Source organism: Oncorhynchus mykiss, chromosome 10 (genome assembly GCF_057628025.1).
Source record: "Oncorhynchus mykiss isolate SJ-2025 chromosome 10, ASM5762802v1, whole genome shotgun sequence".
In the NCBI taxonomy this organism is placed as follows: domain Eukaryota; kingdom Metazoa; phylum Chordata; class Actinopteri; order Salmoniformes; family Salmonidae; genus Oncorhynchus; species Oncorhynchus mykiss.
Window position 1 is genome coordinate 42,038,322 of NC_143031.1, and position 12,501 is coordinate 42,050,822.

Genomic DNA, 12,501 nt, shown 5'->3' on the forward strand with positions numbered 1-12,501 from the left:
CTATGTTGATTTAAGTGGATTTAACAAGTGACATCAATAAGGGATGATAGCTTTCACCTGGTCAGTCTACGTTCCTAATGTTTTTTGCACTAAGGGTGTTTTTCAATATGCATACTACCCTGCTCCACATGCTCATGCTGTAAGTGCATTCTCCAAGGATGTTCTCTTGAGTACGTTCTTGTGAGGATAAGAGTGTGGAGAATGCATAAAACATTACATTTGTAAAGCACTCACACTCTCGCTGCATCTCCCCATTCACTGAACCTTCTTCCAGCCAGGACAATGGCAACAATAGGGAAAAAACAACATATCACAAAGCAAATATTTTACTTCATATTTATCTGCTAGCTCTATGTGAATCGCAATAATCTAGCTAGCCAGCTAGTTAAACCGTCACAAATTACCTACAACTTATGTCATGCAAGTTAGATGTACATTCTTCGTGGGTAGCTAGCTGCCAAATCTTAGTGGCTAGTTAGCTAGCCCTATTGATTTACTATGGACTTACCCATTCCCTGAACCTTCCTCCAGCCAGGACAATCGCAATAGAGACGAAACAAGATATACACAAAGCAAAAGTTTAACTATCAGCTATCATATGTGAATCATAATAATGTAGCTAACCATATAGTTTAACAGGCAAACAGGACCTAAAATGAATGGGTAGATTATTCATGGGTAGCTAGCTAGCTAATAATTCTTTGTGGATATTTGGCTAGCTAACAGTAGTAGCTAGTCAGTTAGCCCTATTGACTTACTATGGGCTTGCAATTTACGCAAGTCCATAGCTATTGTAGGCAGGCATCAAGATAATGTATCAAGATAAAATATTGTAGTCAGGCATCATATGAGATGTGAATAGGCAACATTTCATTAAGAAGTCTCTCACTTCAGCTCAAATAATGTCCGGCCTTTTTTACTTGGTTGCGTCATTTGTCTGTGCATACTTTCTGTTGAAGCTTGAATTGATGCATGCTGCAAAATATGTAGAAACGGAGTACGCATTAGAGAAGTGCTAGCCGTGCTCCGTTTCGCATAAGGTACCTTGATTTGGACATACTACGACACTCCCGTGCTCCAATTTTTATGCTCAGAGCATGGTAGTATGCATATTGAGAAACACCCTCCTACATCCAGTTATCGGAGCTAGGTCTAAAAAGAGAAGAGGTGAAACTGCCAGAGATATGAATATGTGCTGACAGCGAATGGTAGCACCAGTGTGTTTACATTCAGCACTGCCAAGAATCATTGAGAAGCTCAGTTCTAGTCACAGACACCTGAGCACATCCCCACTGAAAATGTGAGTCATTGTTTAGACCAGCATGGTTGACTAGAGTAAGCTCTCCACTCCACATCTGTCACTCCAATAGGCAGCAACTTTATTATTTATTTTGGTCAATCTGTTCTTCCTGATGTGAGAGGGGATGCCATACATGAGGTAACATCTGCTGAGGTATGTCACATGAGTTTTAACATCTGTCCGCGTTTTTGCGGCACCTTTCCATCAACTCGCACATGTTTTGAAACACTTTACACACTCATGCAGAGACACGCAAACAGAGAGAGGTGAGGAGGCTAGCTTGATGCACAGGTGCACACAGCACAGACACTAGCAGTAGCATATAGCTAGATTAGACATGTATGTCCTCAAATACAACCCAAGCACAAAGCCCACCTGGAAACACAGACTTACTCACATAGACCTAAACATGCAAACCCACTGCAGGGCTACAGTTCATTGTCACACTGCTCGTATATGCTGTCCATCACTGAGACAGTGGTGACTGTACACACTACTGACTCTCTTAACCCACAGGGGCTCGCAATTGTCCAAGCTGTCAGGCAACATCTGCTGAAATTACCCACCAGCCACTAGCCAACCAGTGGTGACTGACTGGGTTCTGGAGATAAGCTTTCTTATCCTCAAAGTGTCCCACACATATTCAGAGCCCAGTCACCCATTTCCCTTGAAGAATAGGATAATTTCTTGAACATATAGTCCCGCTCAGGTCAGGTTAAGCTAATAGACACTTGTAGATACACACACACACACGGGCACACAATCAGTCATTCAAGCAAGCACACATATATGCACAGAGACATACAGACATACTCTCCCTAATTTATTTTTGCATTCTAATCCTCTCTGAGCCTATTAATATTTCTGTTTCCATGGCAATGGTAGAAGGGTCAGAGCCAAGCCAAGTGAAGTGGAGTGCAGTGCAGTGAGAAGATAAGAGCATGTGACCTGTATGGACCACAGGGCGTGAGGTCAAGCAGAAGTGTAAGAGTAAGTCACTCAGACATGAACCTCGCCCTCTACCTCACCTCCTCCGTTCACCAGCTAGATTAATGAACCCATGGGAAGAGGGGGAAGAGGGGGGGGGGAGAAGGGCAAGGAGACTCGTCTCCACCCCGGTAAAAGTGGAGACCAAAAGCAACCAAAAGCAGTTTCTTATTACTCCCATGTGCCCTTTCTCCCTCCAAGTGGATGGAAGTTTTCCTAATTACTAAAGCCTTTTTTAGTTACTGATTGTGTGTTTAAATCAGATGATGAAAAGCAGGTAGCCAACAGCATTCTGAAATGGCTGCTTGATTGTTTTTGGGGTGGAATTTCCAACGTTAATGGCCCCCATCCATATCCTTAAATATCACAGCCACTCCACTAATAACACACCACCTCCTACCTTTGTCACAGGCAATTTAAACAAATGATTGTTTTGCTTTCGAAGCTCTGGCTCTTACCTGCTTGCTGTTGTACTTTGGCTGGCTGGCCTTGTAGCTATAATCCGAGTACTGGTCTGAGCCTGTTGAATTGTCATCTCCTCCAGTCCCTACGAAGGTGTTGGTTGCAGGGAGGTCCTGGACTGCCTGGTGCTTCTGGGAGGCCGACGGAGACTGGGCCTGCAGCTGGATGGATGGTAGGGGAGAGTTGGAGCGGTAGTGTCTGCCAAGGTCAGGGCTGCCTGGGGGGTATGTCAGTGGCAGGTGGATCCTGGGGCTGTCGTTGACCCCATCCAGGTTGAACTTGAGACTCTTCTGGAGACTGACCTCCTCCTCCTCTCCCAAGGGCTTGGGGGACTTGGAGGGCTTTCCTTTCCTTCCCCTCTTGCCTTTGCCATTCTTTGGCCCCTGCTTAGGGGCGTAAAGGTCCTTGGTCTCCTTCTTGCCAGCCTGGTAGCCGCTCTTCGTCTCCCGCTGAATGCGGTGGCGGATAAACACCACCACTACGATCACCATGACAACGCCCGCCACTCCCGCCAGGCTTCCGTACACAATGTTACTGCGCTGGGCCGCCAGGCCGTAGTCAGGGTCACCAGCAATGTCTGTCTCCAGAGGGGTGTAGAGACTGTGTCCCACCAGTGCTTCCACTAGGCTGACATTAGCAATGGTCTCATTGACGTAGATGTGTACCATGGCAGTGGCGTGGCGTGCGGGTTTGCCCACATCACTCACCCTCACCACCAGGCGATGGAGCCCACCATGTTTCCGGGTCAGCTCCTTGGCCAGGGTGATCTCCCCAGTAGTGGAGGAGATGCTGAAGAGGTCATAAGGGTTTCCTCCAGTGATGCTGAAGACCAGCTCTGCATTGGGCCCAGTGTCCAGGTCTTCAGCCTCCACTAGCTCCACACGGCTTTCTGGGGCAGCTAGAGGGGACAGGAGTCTGAAGGAGGAGTTGGAGGGCTTGGTGACCACAGGATCATTGTCGTTTTCATCCAGGACATTGATGGTAACGCCTACATAGGAGGACCTGGGAGGCTCTCCCCCGTCTACGGCCTTCAGACGGAAGGTGTAGCTGCTCTCCTTCTCCCGGTCAAAGGAGATGCTGGACAGGATGGTTCCTGTTCCATTCTGAATCACAAACTTCCCTCCGTCTGGCTCCACAGAGAGCTGCACTCTGGCGTTCTCTCCCTGGTCCATGTCCAGCACAGTCACCATGCCAACGGCGCTGAGTGGGGGCATGTTCTCCAGAACAGAGAAGCTGTAGCCACTTAGCATGAACTTCGGGTCATTGTCATTGCGGTCCAGCACCTTGACCACAACCGTGGCTGTTCCTCTGTGACTGGGAGAACCTTTATCAGACGCAGTGACCCGGAACTCATAGCGTTCTTTATGCTCTCTGTCCAGTGAGCTCCGTGCCCTCACCTCCCCTGAATCGGGGTCAATCTCAAACAGGCCCCTGGTAGATGTGTCTGCTACGATGCTGTAGACCAGCTCGGCGTTAGTTCCGCTATCAGCGTCCGTGGCAACCACGTCCACAACCTTGTCCCCTGGCTGGTTCTCCTCTGCAAAGGCAACCTCAAACAGGTTTGGGGAAAACACTGGGGAGTTGTCATTAACATCAGTCACCTGCACCTTCAATGAGTTAGTACTAGAAAGAGCTGGGTTGCCAGAGTCAACAGCCACAATCTCCACACGGTATTCCCTGACCCTCTCATAGTCCAAGGGGGTTGTAGTCTGCAGAAAATACTTCCTCTTGTTAGTAGACGAGTCACTAGCCGGGCGCAGCTGGAACGGCACGTCCCCCGCCACCACACAGGTGACCACTGCATTCTCCCCCTCATCCCTGTCAGACACCTGGACAAGGGCCACCGCCGTGCCCACTGGCATGTCCTCTGATATGTTGGCCACCCCGTCACTGTGGGTCACCAGGCCGATCCCACGGATCTCCACAGCAGGGGAATTGTCATTCTGGTCAGTCACCTGGATTGTCACAAAGGTCTTGGAGCTTTTGGGTTGGGGACCTTTGTCCCTGGCCACTACGTAGAATGTCAAATCGCTGATTTCTTCCCGATCCAAGGGCCCTTTGACATAGATGATGCCAGTGGAGCGATCAATTCGCAGGAGTTTTGGCACTGGGTCTAATGCCTGGTGTAGTGTGTATTCTATCTCTCCATTGGGGCCCATGTCAGAGTCATTGGCTTTCACCTGCAATCAGAGACAAGGGATTAGGTTAGAGGTTGGAATCAGGGTAAGAATTCAGGGATTATGTTAGCATATGGAGGTATGGGTAAGGGGTTTAGGTTTACAGCCCGATGTCATTGGAGTTAGTTTACAGCAAGAGGGCGATAAGCAAGGGAGTCTAAATGTGAATATTATAAACATATCTTGCAATAATATGAAAACACACCATCCTAGCTTCAGAGAGACACATGTGAAATGAAAATAAATGTACACTGAGGGTTTATTTGACTTAGAAACTGTCAACCAAAATACCCGCTCGGGAAGAAACTTTATTGAGTGGGCTAATTGTTCAAAAAACATTCAATAAATTGGCTAAGCTTTGCTGCTTCTGTCAGCAGTTCAATAAGACTACACTGTGAAATTGCAAATTCAGTAACTTCATTCAGGTATTTCATCATGGTAAAAACCTAGAAACCCAGCACCGCATGTTGGACCCTAATGAGTTGTGGATATAAAACACTTAGTCTTCTCACAGTCAAAGTTGTATCCAATCTATACAGTAGCGTACACAACACCTTGATCACTCTGCAATATTAAAATAATGTTTTACCTGCAAAACAGAGTGTCCCACAGGGCTGTTTTCTGAAACCTCTGCCTCGTACGTGGCCTTCTCAAACTTCGGAGCATTGTCGTTAGCATCAGCAACCACCACTCTCAGCAAGGCACTGCTATAGCGCTGGGGGTTACCTCCATCCACAGCTTTGATTGTTAGGTCGTACGAGTCCTTGAGCTCCCGGTCCAGACTGCCCAGGACGATGAGCTGGGGCAGCTTCTCCCCCCTGTCTTCCGCCACCTGCAGGCCGAAGAGCGTCACCGCGTCTGGCCCAGCTGTGAGGGCGTAGTCGGCCACCCCATTCCTCTCCGAGTCCCTGTCTGTGGCCAGGGGAATGGAGAACAGAGCTCCCAAGTGGGTGTTTTCTGGGACAGAGATGGTGAGCACGGGGGAGGGAAACTGCGGCGTGTTGTCGTTGATGTCCTGGACCTCGATGCGGCCCTCAATGAGCCTGGGGCTCTGGTTGTGGATTAGGTCTGTGACGGACACTTCAAACTCCAGGAAGCAGGGCTTGCCCCTGACAATACTGCGGCAGTCCCTCAGTGTCTCCCTGTCTATGGGGATCTCTGTGGTGAAGATGTCCCCTGTCTTCCCATCCACTCGCAGGTACGGAGAGCCCACCTCCAGCTTGTACAAGTGACCAGAGTCTGGCAGGCCCTGGTCTGATGCCAGGCTGCCAATCAGCGTGCTGGGGGGCTGCTCCTCCTGGACCCGGTAGAGGATACCAGCCTCAGCCCAACCACAGCAGTCCAACACCAGGACCCACAACAGAACTGCTCCCAAGTGCAGTTCCATGAAGTCCGTCACCAGATTACCTGCCAGCAAAAAAAATAAAAAATAAAAATAACACATTAAAGATGAAAAACTATACTTGGGCTTAAGGTTTATTGGTTATGTTGAATGTGCTCTGAAACAACATAGTTAATCAACAGCCATAGTTATACATACGGTATGTATATACACTGTGTACAAAACATTAAGAATATTTTTGTAATATTGTGTTGCACTCCCCGCCCTTTTGCCCTCAGAACAGCCTCAATTAATCATGGCATGGACTACAAAGTGTTGAAAGGATTCCACAGTGATGCTGGCCCATTTAAACTCCAATGCTTCCCACAGTTGTGTCAAGTTGGCTGGGTGTCCTTTGGGTGGTGGACTATTCTTGATACACACGGGAAACCGTTGATACTATATATATATAGTATCTTCATTGGGGTTTAATTACGATTTTATAATTCTAGGGGTTTTAACGTTAGTGAAAAAAATGTATTATCCCAGGTATGTGAAAATAATGTTTCTTCTGCAATGACAATACAAGGAACGATTCATCATATATGGCATATTTACCAAAAACAAGCTCTCCACATTGGAATAGATAATATCCTTGTTAAGAGAGCAAGGATGATCTTTCCCCTGTCAATGGGACAAAACCCAGGAAACATGAACAATGAGCATAACATGTTTCTCCCAAGGACCATTTTTGCCATGCTTGAAAAATAATGGTTCAGATGTTGGAGATTTTCTCCACTGACTTAGTGACTTACAGGGAATTTATAAAGCAATGAGCACCCAATCTTCTATTTGAAAGGAACAATTTAACAAATAGGGATGATAATGTCATTCATCTAAATGTGGAATCGTGTAACAACAGTTCGGCATGTTGGGTGATTTCCCGTCCTTATTTTTGCCACATTAATTAAACCAAATTGAGCTTTTGCAGACAGTTTGTAACTGTTTTCATTCACTAAATCAGATCTTCAGCACAGTGCTGAGGATATTGAAAACAGCAACAGCCAGTATTGAAAACTTGTTTAAGCGCTACATAAATATATATATATATATATATTTTAAAGAATTGATTTCCAGACAGAATTTACACAGAAGATAAAGTGAGAGCGGCCCAGTGTGCATTACGGCAGCTGTATAATCCAATGCAGAGCCTCAAAGACAGGGTACAGTGCCACGGTTCAAGGTTGAGCCTCCTAGACATCATTAAATGTGTATAGAAGCAGCTTGTGAATGCAACGCCACAAAAAAAATAACACTGTTGAACAAACCATACAGTATGTTTACGAAACCTTGACGATATGATATAAAGACAAGACTGAAAATGCATAATCTGACTGATCTAATACGAGAGAGGTCTGACCCACCTAAGGCTCCAGCTGCAGCACCCAGAGGCAGCAGCGCATCAGTGTTTGGCTTCATGTGGAACATGTTGCTGATCTGTAACCTGGCCTGCGCCTTATCACAAAATGCAGCTTTACTTTTGAGCAGATGAGATCTCCATCCTACTCTCCTGTTGGGCTAATTTACACACTGTAATGTTCATGTTTGATTTCTAACCTGCTACGCCACCCCATTAATCACTACCCCGCTAGTTTAGCTTCTGCTTTGATCCATATTCCGCAAGCTAAAGAATACACTATTTTTCAGACTGCAAATGATTTTAGACTTGAATTATTTCATGTGTGAGAAGAGTTCTCGCTGTAACTTGAAAGAGAATAAGACAGTTCATTGGGGTGGTTTATATAGTTGTAGTGCTACAGCACAGGTCCTTATAGCCTTTGCATGCTGATGTAAGTATGTATGTATGTATGTATGTATGTATGTATGTATGTATGTATGTACAGCACCAGTCAAAAGTTGGAACACACTTACTCATTCAAGGGTTTTTCTAAATTTTTTAAAATGTTCTACATTGTAGAATAATGGTGAAGACATCAAAACTATGAAATAATACATGTAGTAACCAAAGAAAGTGTTCAACAAATTCAAATAGATTTTAGATTCTTCAAAGTAGCCACCCTTTGCCTTGATGACAGCTTTGCACACTCTCGGCATTCTCTCAACCGGCTTCATGAGGTGCTCACATGGAATGCATTTCAATTAAAAGGTGTGCCTTGTTAAAAGTTCATTTGTGGAATGTCTTTCCTTCTTAATGCATTTGAGCCAATCAGCTGTGTTGTGACAAGGTAGGGGTGGTATACAGAAGATAGCCCAATTCGGTAAAAGACCAAGTCCAGATTATGGCAAGAACAGCTCAAATATGCAAAAAGAAACGACAGTCCAGCATTACTGTAAGACATGAAAGTCAGTCATTCTGGGAAATGTAAAGAACTTTGAACGTTTCTTCAAGTGCAGTCAAAAAAAACATTAAGCACCATGATGAAACTGGCTCTCATGAGGACCGACACAGGAAAGGAAGACAGAGCTGCCTCTGCTGCAGAGGATAAGTTCATTAAAGTTAACTGCACCTTAGATTGCTGCCCAAATAAATGCTTCACAGAGTTCAAGTAACAGACACATCTCAACATCAACTGTTCAGAGGAGACTGTGTGAATCAGGACATCATGGTTGAATTGCTGCAAAGAAACCAATACTAAAGGAAACCAATAAGAAAAAGAGACTTGTTTGGGTCAAGAAACACGAGCAATGGACATTAGACCGGTGGAAATCTACCCTTCAGTCAAATGAGTCCAAATTGGACATTTTTGGTTCCAACCGCCGTGCCTTTGTGAGATGCAGAGCAGGTGAACGTATTATCTCCGCTTGTGTGGATTCCACCGTGATGCATGGAGGAAGAGGTGTTATGGTGTGGGGGTGCTTTGCTGGTTATTTATTTAGAATTCAAGACACACATAACCAGCTTGGCTACCACAGCATTCTGCAGCGATATGCCAACCCATCTGGTTTGTGTTTAGTGGGACTATCATTTGTTTGTCAAAAGGACAATGACCCTAAACACACCTCCAGGCTGTGTAGGAGAGTGATGGAGTGCTGCATCAGATGACGTAGCCGCCACAATCACCCGACCTCAACACAATAGAGATGGTTTGGGATGAGTTAGACCGCAGGGTGAAGGAAACGCAGCCAACAAGTGCTCAGCATATGTGGGAACTCTACAAGACTGTTGGAAAAGCATTCCAGGTGAAGCTGGTTGAGAGAATGCAAAGCTGTCATCAAAGCAAAGGGTGGCTACTTTGAAGAATCTAAAATCGATTTTTGTTGGATTACTACATGATTCCATGTGTTATTTCATAGTTTTGATGTCTTCACTATTATTCTACAATGTAGAAAATAGTAAAACTAAAGAAAAAAACCCTGAATGAGTAGGTGTGTCCAAACGTTTGACTGCTATTGTATGTTAGTATGTAAACTCAGAAAAAAGAGAAACATCCCTTTTTCAGTACCTTGTCTTTCAAAGATAATTCGTAAAAATCCAAATAACTTCACAGATCTTCATTGTAAAGGGTTTAAACACTGTTTCCCATGCTTGTTCAATGTGGAACGACCTGTGGAACGGTCGTTAAGACACTAACAGCTTACAGACAGTAGGCAATTAAGGTCACAGTTATGAAAACTTAGGACACTAATGAGGCCTTTCTACTGACTATGAAAAATATCAAAAGAAAGATGCCCAGGGTCCGTGCTCATCTGCGTGAAAGTGCCTAGGCATGCTGCAAGGAGGCATGAGGACTGCAGATGTGGCCGGGCAATAAATTGCAATGTCCGTACTGTGAGTTGCCTAAGACAGCACTACAGGGAGACAGGATGGACAGCTGATCGTCCTCGCAGTGGCAGACCACGTGTAACAACACCTGCACAGGATTGGTACATCTGGACATCACACCTGCGGTACAGGCATAGGATGGCAACAACAACTGTCTGAGTTACACCAGGAATGCACAATCCCTCCATCAGTGCTCAGACTGTCCGCAATAGGCTGAGAGAGGCTGGACTGAGGGCTTGTAGGCCTGTTGTAAGGCAGGTCCTCACCAGACATCACCGGCAACAACGTTGCCTATGGGCACAAACTCACCATCGCTGGACCAGACAGGACTGGCAAAAAAGTGCTCTTCACTGACGAGTGGCGGTTTTGTCTCACCAGTGGTGATGGTCGGATTCACGTTTATCGTCGAAGGAATGAGTATTACACAGAGGCCTGTAATCTAGAACGGGATCGATTTGGAGGTGGAGGATCCGTCATGGTCTGGGGCGATGTGTCACAGCATCTTTGGACTGAGCTTGTTGCCATTGCAGGCAATCTCAACACTGTGCATTTCAGGGAAAACATCCTCCTCCCTCATGTGGTACCCTTCCTGCAGGCTCATCCTGACATGACCCTCCAGCATGACAATGCCACCAACCATACTGCTCGTTCTGTGCGTGATTTCCTGCAAGACAGGAATGTCAGTGTTTTGCCATGGCCAGCGAAGAGCCCGGATCTCAATCCCATTGAGCACGTCTGGGACCTATTGGATCGGGGGGTGAGGGCTAGGGCCATTCCCCCCAGACATGTCCGGGAACTTGTAGGTGCCTTGGAAGAGTGAGGTAACATCTCACAGCAAGAACTGGCAAATCTGGTACAGTCCATGAGGAGATGCACTGCAGTACTTAATGCAGCTGGTGGCCACACCAGATACTGACTTTTACTTTTGATTTTGGCCCCCCTTTGTTCACATTATTCCATTTCTGTTAGTCACATTTTTTCCTCATTGAGGACATTTTTTCCTCATGGAGACATTTCCCATGTCCCCACGAGAACAAGGCTTTAAGCTTAGCGGTTGGGTTAGAGTTAGAATTAGGGGTTTGGGTTAGGTTTAGGGGTCAAGGCTAGGGTTAAAATAGGATTTTGAATGGAAATAAATGTTACACTGTGACCCAACAAGAATAGAAAAACTGTGTGTACAGTATGTGGGTGAGTGTGTGCCAAAAAGCATCCGTGAACAAATTTAGCGATCCTATAGCTGCATATATTTTTGGCCGTAAGCCAGTATTTTTCTGCCCCTCTTTGCATGCAACAATGTTGCAAAGCAAATACTTGTTAAAACTAAACAGCAAAACATGAGCATGTCTAGAATACCAATTAGAAATCCAATTCCTTTGAATCCGTTAAGATTGGAAGTGCACGTTATTGATGCACTAATTGCTTAGTTATTGATGTGTCCTTTTTACATTTGCAGGGCAGCCTCCAGTCGATGTGGCTTGAATGACAGCACGTAGAGTAAAAGCATGTTTAAAGAGTACATCGTAAAGCACCGTTTTTAAAAAAAAAACCTAAGACTACAGCTACATAGAAACTAAACATGTTGCCATCTATTAAGTTTTCATAAATAAACTCAATTGGAGGAGATCAGAGAATACATTACTTTTCCAGCCTATAGTCCTGTTAATGTGATGAGCTTGTGGTGACAAACATATGGAGACAAATAAACTCGATGACAGCTAGTTAACCCAGAGCACATTATCACCCTCATCCTCCATGTCCACCATTGCTGAGGAAGACAGTCATCAAGTTCAACAGCAATGACCCATAACAATATCTCCTTTGAAAGTGTTGCTTTACAAAGGAGCATGATGAAAGCAGCATTGGACTGCAGTACTGTATTGACTTGCATGAAAACAATTCAAAAGCTTCTCAGATGACATACAGTATCTAAAACAGATCCCAAGAGATCCTAAATACTAAAGGGAAAAAAAGATACCACTCACCCAGTCAGGCTAATCATATAAAACTCACTCCCAATAAGTGTCATATGGGCCTTCAGGAGTCTCCATACAGTGAATGAATGTCTCTCAGAGGTTCTTTAAAATGTCTCCTTAATAAAGCCATAACCACACTTTCCTCTAGATAAGAGACTCCAAACACTCATTAGAAGTGATCACTTCCAAGGAGATAATTGCAACAATATTCTTTCAACAGTCTCCAGATCAGGTACACACATACACAACTCAGATTATAGTCACACGTTCATCGTCAGATAAGAGTCTATGGAAGCCTCAATAACAGAAGCAATATACAGAGTAACATACATAGCTTATTCATACCTATGAGTGGACTTCTCCACTGAAGAGTCTAAGCCCAGTTTCCATTTGAGATAAGAGTCCGTATACTTTCAGGTAACGGATAAGAGCAGATACACAATTACAACTCAACCTGGACTGTAATAACGTGTGCTTTTGAGGGCTGCAGCACTGCA

The 12,501-nt window shown here is 45.2% G+C and overlaps 1 protein-coding gene and 1 long non-coding RNA gene across 4 annotated transcripts in view; one reads left to right on the forward strand and one right to left on the reverse strand.

The window, feature by feature from the left end:
• LOC110533892 (protocadherin-1) overlaps positions 1-12,501 on the reverse strand; it is a 94,641-nt gene that overhangs the window by 78,646 nt on the left and 3,494 nt on the right. Inside the window, exons 2-3 of the mRNA XM_021618481.3 lie at positions 5,516-6,333; positions 2,746-4,929 (exon numbers count right to left, since the gene is read on the reverse strand). Coding sequence (XP_021474156.1) covers positions 2,746-4,929; positions 5,516-6,313 — 2,982 coding nt within the window. The 5' untranslated portion in view covers positions 6,314-6,333. The remainder of the gene's footprint in view (positions 1-2,745; positions 4,930-5,515; positions 6,334-12,501) is intronic.
• Positions 1-12,501, forward strand: part of LOC149980017 (uncharacterized) — a 96,059-nt gene that overhangs the window by 36,478 nt on the left and 47,080 nt on the right. Inside the window, exon 4 of one of the 3 annotated variants that reach the window (XR_016484054.1) lies at positions 6,125-6,388. The exons of the other annotated variants lie outside the window; for them this stretch is intronic. This is a non-coding gene — a long non-coding RNA (uncharacterized LOC149980017). Of the gene's footprint in view, positions 1-6,124; positions 6,389-12,501 lie in introns of those variants that run through there. 3 annotated transcript variants of the gene reach the window in all.